General features: G+C 41.6%; 1 protein-coding gene across 1 annotated transcript in view; it reads right to left on the reverse strand.

The window, feature by feature from the left end:
* Window positions 1-7,487, reverse strand: part of col16a1 (collagen type XVI alpha 1 chain) — a 61,924-nt gene that overhangs the window by 23,255 nt on the left and 31,182 nt on the right. Inside the window, exons 12-28 of the mRNA XM_022747121.1 lie at window positions 7,184-7,222; window positions 6,958-7,020; window positions 5,965-6,009; window positions 5,772-5,867; window positions 5,467-5,505; window positions 4,794-4,838; window positions 4,644-4,679; window positions 4,451-4,564; window positions 3,724-3,759; window positions 3,133-3,168; window positions 2,760-2,888; window positions 2,415-2,459; window positions 2,029-2,064; window positions 1,885-1,938; window positions 1,659-1,709; window positions 1,428-1,571; window positions 257-292 (exon numbers count right to left, since the gene is read on the reverse strand). Coding sequence (XP_022602842.1) covers window positions 257-292; window positions 1,428-1,571; window positions 1,659-1,709; window positions 1,885-1,938; window positions 2,029-2,064; window positions 2,415-2,459; window positions 2,760-2,888; window positions 3,133-3,168; window positions 3,724-3,759; window positions 4,451-4,564; window positions 4,644-4,679; window positions 4,794-4,838; window positions 5,467-5,505; window positions 5,772-5,867; window positions 5,965-6,009; window positions 6,958-7,020; window positions 7,184-7,222 — 1,044 coding nt within the window. The remainder of the gene's footprint in view (window positions 1-256; window positions 293-1,427; window positions 1,572-1,658; window positions 1,710-1,884; window positions 1,939-2,028; window positions 2,065-2,414; window positions 2,460-2,759; window positions 2,889-3,132; window positions 3,169-3,723; window positions 3,760-4,450; window positions 4,565-4,643; window positions 4,680-4,793; window positions 4,839-5,466; window positions 5,506-5,771; window positions 5,868-5,964; window positions 6,010-6,957; window positions 7,021-7,183; window positions 7,223-7,487) is intronic.

Consider the following 7,487-nt stretch of genomic DNA (forward strand, 5'->3'; position numbering starts at 1 on the left):
TGATGTGAACGTTCCAAAAGACAGACTTGGTATGAGATGAAATGAGGTGGAGTGCCTGAGTTCCCTTGAAATATTTTTTAAAACCATGCTTGATAATTTTCCTGCAGACATCCTCAGTCCCAGTAGATGTCAAATTAGTTAAGAAAGTCTGACTGTCTCTAAAGGCCAACGGTGACTCCAAATTGTCTCATTCCTCCAGGACATCCAATGGGTTATGTAAGGCAGTGACTGCAAGAGGCCTTAACAGGAAATTTACCTTGTCTCCTTTTACACCAGCAAGACCTGGCGGGCCCTGTGTAAGAAAGTAGAAGGTGAGATACAAAAACAAACAGTTAAATGCATACACTCTGCAACAGTCATCTGCAAGTACTGTACAAGTCTCTTTCCATTCAGGTAAAATAACTATTGACATAAAGCAAACCACAGAGGCACACAGCATGTAATTGGGAGGGGTGACAGAAGCCAACAGAGATTTATTATATTTAGTAACAATTCTGCGGTAAGAAGAGAATCCCTGCATATCCTTTTTGTACAATTATAAGATGGTACGCCCTTGGGATGAAATCTTTTAGCATCTAAAACTTTTCACTCACAGAGATGCTGCTTTGTCTTTGTTGCACTGTGGCAACAAAAAAGGATCACAAGAAGCTACTTTGGATTTTTGTCATTAATATAATGTGATTTCTATTAATAATTCTGATGAATAAATATAATCCATAATGGTGTATGCAGTGTAGATATTTACTTGTTCTTGGGCTTGATTGTAAGCTACAGTACTGTTCCGTGCTCAATCAGTCGAGTTGTGCCGTTTCATTCAGGTTTTACAAAATCAAATGTGCAGTAATGAGTATAATAAACAATAAAAGCCCAATAACATACTGTAATATGTAATCACATAAAGCACAGCTAAATGAATGTGCTAAAAAAATCTAAACAGTCTACAACTTAAACCATTCAGTAAGATGAGGCACTAAGTCACTAATATAATAAACTTCAACATGAAGTGAGTTATCAGTGCAAAACAGGATGTACAAAGATAAGAAGCCAAATCATTTCATGTCAGTTCAAGCAGCTGGGATTGAAGTGTCTTTGGTTCTTTTGCTCCTGAGTTTAGGGGCAACATGCTGCCCTCTAAAGGAAGGACCAAGAAAGTCTAGAGAGGCCCTGGCTTTTCTTCACTTAACACTTCATACTGTGTGTTTCTCTGTGCTTGCAGTCTGCAGTATTAGTGTGCAAGGATACTATCAGTAATTTTTCTAGCCCTTTTGACCAATCTTATTGGTTTGCTTTAAATTGCAAAAAGGCAGTGATTTAAAGAAAGACAACGCAAGTTCCTAATTCCAAAAAGCTGCCAATGTGCTTTACGATAAATTCTAGATTCTAGATATTCTTCTGATGGCTATCTTTTCCTTACAGAGCAATCGCACCTGTTTGCCATCAGCTCCAAGACCTGGAGGTCCGGGTGGCCCTGGAGGGCCCTGTTCCCCTTGCTTGCCTCTTGTTCCCTCAGGCATTTTGATACCGGCAGGTCCACTGCCAACCTCTGCTGGCTGGCACACGCCGCACTCGCCCTAGGAAAGGGCACGGAGTCAGGAAAGTTAGCGTGCATGACAATCAAGGTAAAAGATGCAAAAAGCAATACATATGCCTGTGCTTACCTTCTCACCCTTTAGGCCAGTGAGACCAAGACCAGGCAGCCCTTGCTCTCCCTGTTAAAAGATAAATATAGTATTAAAACTATCATGACAGTAACGCATAGAAGATGTTCAACATCCCAACAAGCAAGGTGTAGCAACACTGGACGATTATTACTTATTATTGAGTAACAAGGCTGGAATCTAGGCTGTCAAGAGCTCATCATTGCACTCTGCATTATTCTCCTACCTGTGCGCCTTTCTGTCCATCCTTGCCACTGGGTCCCCTTGGTCCAGGTTTTCCCTGTCAAATGGACACATTTCATTTCACAATAGCACCAACTCAGGATGTGAAGTGAGCCTTTCAATTTCAAAGAACTGCATCTCAACTTACCGGCTTACCATCAGCTCCTTTGCTGCCTGCACTACCCTGCATACACGAGCAGAAAAAAAACCCAGTTTCAGTATCTGAATTTCACAAACTTGTAAAAAAGGATGCATCTTTTAATTTGGTAATTCACATTTCATAGTAAGCTGCACCCTACGGGCAGCCATGTCAAATGATTTAGGCTTATTTTTTTACTACCTACGCTTTTCACTGATAAGTTCCCCTGCTGAGTAAAATCCCTGTGGCAGACAGTTTTGGCCACTGCTGTGATTATCTTCCTCGTGAAGTCTATTAAGAATCCCATTCACTAACTTACTGAGTTCCCCTCATGTAAGCCTGGTCTGCTATTGAGGTCACCTATTCTCAGTCCCGTTTCTTTTTATGTTACTTACCTTCTCTCCTCTAAGGCCAGGTGATCCTTCCTTTCCTGGCTCCCCCTGTGGAGCAAAAAAAGTGGCCGATATATCGCTTTGTTGAAGGTGCTTATTATTGTTCACACATGCAAGGAAACACACTGACAAACCAAATCAGAAATAGACATAAAGTCAAACAAGGTGTTATCGGTTTTCTTCTACCTTGTGGGTTACGTACCATTGTTCAGTAAGACCAAAATCCTCCAACAATTAGAAGATAAAAACCTGTGTTGTTTTCACCTTGGTTGTGTTTATGAATATTTCAAATGCTCTGCTTTTTATTCAGCACTAGTATCACATTAATTTTTACTACAATAGACTTACTTGGTCTCCTTTCTGTCCAACCCCAGGCTCTCCCTTCTCTCCCTTCTGTTGCAAGGTTTGGGTTGCAACATTGGGCATGAGGTTAGCGGGTAACTCTCCGAGAGTGGGGCACACAGAACACGACTCTCCCTAAAGCGAGTGAGCAGATCAGAAGAAGGTCAAAGATTGTCTGAAAATAATTCAGATGAGGTGTCAATCAAGGAAAAACAAGACAGCTGCGACTCACGCTACTGTAAAAATTACATGTGTAGTTCTAGCAAGAAAAACAAAGCACAGTTAGCAATTCATGCTAGTCTATCTACCTGACAGGTAAATAAGGTAGTCTAAACAAGAACCTGTTTAATCTAAAGCCTAATAAAGACAATGAGCTGACCTTTTCTCCTTTGGTGCCACCTGATCCGGGTTCTCCCTGCCAAAACAAACAAGAAACACACACACATTCAGGACAGCAAATTAGTCCCAGCTCACCCTGACGAGCATGTTTGCTTTGAGATGCAGGATTTTGCGAACATACTGGTCACTGCAATTAGGCAGATGTAGGGGTATATGAGCAATGTGTTAGTGGGTGGGTGCGTAGGAAGTTTGCATTCATGCACATATGCGTATAGCCATACTAATATGTGTGTAGGAATGCTGAGTGAGTGTGAGTGTGTGTGTGTGTGTGTGTGTGTGTGTTGTGTGTGTGTGTGTGTGTGTGTGTGTGTGTGTGTGTTGTGTGGTGGTGTGGTGTGTGTGTGTGTGTGTGTGTGTGTGTGTGTGTGTGTGTGTGTGTGTGGAGTCTCTTGTGTTTTGCAGAGTTTAGTTCAGGTAGTTTGCTCTTGCATCTGCTTTAGGAGAGAGCCTTCTGCACTGCTGATGTTAGCATACCTGAACGTGTGGGAATGCAGATGAGCGTGTATAGGTCACACTTCCACAGAATATGAATCAACCATGTGCTGTAAATGAATGAGGGGGATTTCTATACCTTCTGTCCTGCCTTGCCATCTGCACCTTGAGGCCCCTGGCAAATATGGAGAAAGGAAAGAAAAGAGAGGAGCAGGGATGAGCCAGAAGTAAGAGTGTTGTTAGTTCAACTTTATGAGAGTGAGGTCATATCTCACTCTCCCTCTCTGTTGCTCTGCCTTCTTCTCCTTCTGCTCTAACCAGGTATGACAGATGGATGCTGGCACTATTGGAAATCGTTGCACACAGAATCTCATAAGGCTCTGGATTTATACCCCCCCCCATAAATAATTCCCCATTCCACCTGCTGGGCTAAGTGGGAAGATGCAGAATGAAGAGAAAGAGAAACACAATGCACAGTATGTTGAGGCCTGACTCCCTAGAGAGAGAGAGACAGACATGTTAAGATTATATTACAAAAAAATGACCTTTGCCATGGAGGATAAAAATTTGACGGCATATCATGCTTTGTCTCCTTGAGCTGCTGCAACACAGAGAATTAGAAGGGCAAGTACAACCCTAAGGTAGAAATAAACACCTTCCCTTCCCTCAGAATGATAAGAAAAATAAAATAAATACACTATCAAACAAGTGCTCAAGGCTCAGATCGCACGCAGCTACAATTCAGACCGTGTCTACAGCTCCCAAATAAAACATGTGGCAAGATTGTAAAAATGTTAAACTGAACATTAAGGGCAGGTTCAGAATACATTACAATTTGACATTAGTTGTCAGACTCTTGTACTTACTATCTCTCCTATCCCTGGTAACCCAGGCTCTCCTTTAGGGCCAGGCTTCCCTTGCAGAGCCACTGTGTTTCCCATGTCTGCAGTCAGCACAGGGCACACTTCGCATGGGTCACCCTAAAGATTGAACACACACACAGTATCTTAACAAGAGAGCACACAGATATGCAGATAGAGTTTAAAGACAACGTTATACCTTCTCTCCTTTAGACCCTGCTGGTCCTCTTGGTCCCTATGAAAACAGCAGAATAGCAGATGATGTGTGAGTTCACAGTTAGAACACTGTCTATTGGAAGCTCATGCATACATTACTGAATAACAATCAGTGTTTAAAAGAGTCTCTCACTGGATCTCCTGGGAATCCATCTTCTCCTGCAGGTCCTGCATCGCCCTGTTAACACAAATCACTTAGTGTGTCATACTGTTACAGTTACCCTGCAAATCATCCTCAAAAAAGCATCTTTGTTTTTAACGTTTCTAATACTGGATGTCATTTTTGGGTTGGACTGACAGAAGCTGGGAAACTAAGAACCAGTGTTTTGTTGATTCAGTACTTTTAGCTAAGTCAGTTAATTATTTCAGCTGTCAGCCATTTCTTTTAGCTAATTATATCATTACTTTTATCTGGGTTAACAATTTCAACTGTTTATTTGTTACTTTTGGATAAGAATTTGAAGAGTTCCTTCATTACTTATAGCTAACTATTTTAACCATCAATCTATATTTTTTCTTTATCCATTGTTATTTGCTAAATAACTATTTCAACTTTTGTTGCTCACATGCTTGTTTTTATTCACTCTAAATTGCTACATGTGGAGTTAATGTGTTAAAAGTGACTCAGGTTGAGCGGCTACTTACTGGTAACTATAGTAAAGAAAAGTAAATATATTTGTATTTAACTTGAATCCATGTACCCCTTGGAAATTGCAAAAGTATCCCCTGGGGTACATATACTCCTGGTTGTCATTAGTCTTCATCACTTTCACATGCCGTAGAAATGAGCAAAAGGGTAAACTTACCTTATCTCCCTTTGCACCACCCGGTTCACCAGGAGGGCCCTGGCAGGAAGAAAAAGGACATAAATCTTTTGAAATGCCTTTCTTAAGATCCTTTTAGGCTTCTGTCAAGGGCAATGAAAGCTACACCTAAAGAAGGAGTCCTGCCAAGTCCTGTCCTGCACTTCTGAGAGCATTGTCTAATAAAACTACTTTTTGGTCAAACTGAGGCCATCTTTAAGAGGAGAACATTAAGATAATCAGTGACACCATTCAATAAGTGCCTATTTTTTTCTTCCACAGTTCTTTAATTTAAAAGGTACACTTACTGGTAGGCCTGGCTTTCCAACTCCTGGCAGGCCTGGACGTCCAGGCTTCCCTGGCTCCCCAGCCAGCCCTTCAGGACCCACCATACCTGGGGTACCCTGGAAAACAAGTTCAACACAGCTCTATTAAACTGGACTGAATGTAAGTGACAGAAAGGTTGGTGGTAGGAACTGTTAGGTCTTAATGCATACAGACCTTCTGTCCCTTAGGGCCAACCACACAGACGGACCCTCCTCGACCCTGGAAGATGGTGACAGGCATAGAGAGAAGTGACAGCATCGGTATGGGTCAGTGACATCATCACTGTCAGACCAGAATAATCAAGCAAGCTCTGCAGAAATCTATCTCCAAAATGTCTTCATAAATTCTCAGAGACTTGTTGATTTCCCTAATTTGTCTGACATCTTACCATTGGAAATAGAAAGAGGGAGAATCTCTAAGATGTATTATCTTCAGTAGTGCATATGCAATATTTTCTGCCTGTCTGATTCAAGTCACATCAACAAGCACATTCATATTCACAATGTCAGATGGATGGGAGGCTTACAAAAATCTATCCTCCACCAAATCCATCTGTCCACGACAAGCAGTTAGCCTGGTGAACAGCTAAATGTGAGTGTGTCTGATGCTGAAAACCGGGGGAATATCTCAGAGCACACACACGTTGTAATTTGTTCCTCAAAACTTTTCATGCGTCTACAGGATCACTGCGCTGAACAGGGAAGATTAAAAGGTTTAAGTCTTCCTGAATAGGCGCCTGCCTGTGTGAGAGACGAACAGCACAGTCAATGAGGCAGCATTGATTGTGCAAGCTTTGTTGCCATAGCCTAATCTAACAGGCATTAACAGGCCGACTTAACGCCATGGGAGAGAGGAGGGGGGAGAGGAGATATCAATGGGAGTCCGAGCTTAAAGAGTAATACCATATAAGTTTACTGAATATCCACTCTTAGCCTGATAAAAGTGCCTGTGTAAGTGGATATGTGTGTGTATGTGTTTTGGTGTGTTTGTGAGTGCATTCTGACTTTAGCATTTATTGTACTGACAATATATATTCCAAGCTAGCTGTCTGACTTAACCTTACAGCAAATCATGCCTGAAATACACTTCACTCATTTTAATTACAGAAACTCTATATAACAAAGTAAATGAGAACAAAAGAAAAAAAAGGAAAGAAAAAACACTTACATCCCTCCCTGGAGTGCCTGTGAGACCCTGTGGACCGAGCTCTCCCTTCTGACCTTTTTCTCCCTGAACAGAGCCACAGAAAAAAGGTGAGGAACATGCAGAGAAAGGAACAGAGAGAGAGCGAGACAGACAAGTGAAAATAATACTGGGTTAGAAATGAATGAAGATGATCATTAGAAGGTCAGACCGCCATTATTCATCAACAAAAGTTTCTTAAACCTTTCACCTTGTACCCTGCTGCTTCGCCCCAGTTGGCGGGCATCGCCTGTTGAGAGAAGGAACAGAGATGAGGTCCACATCAATGACCTGATCCTAAGAAGACATCATGCACACACCACTGGAGCATAGAAAACAGCACAATGACCAGTCAGCAACCCATATGGACTACCAGCAGGACCCATATGCTCCACTCACACACACACACAACCTGAGAAACATGGGCATGCATTTGAAGTATAATATGCATGACATAATCTGTGGATACAGATTTTATATATATATATATATATATATATATATATATATATATA

Source organism: Seriola dumerili, unplaced genomic scaffold, assembly GCF_002260705.1.
Source record: "Seriola dumerili isolate Sdu_G_001 unplaced genomic scaffold, Sdu_1.0 BDQW01000110.1, whole genome shotgun sequence".
Taxonomy (NCBI): Eukaryota; Metazoa; Chordata; class Actinopteri; order Carangiformes; family Carangidae; genus Seriola; species Seriola dumerili.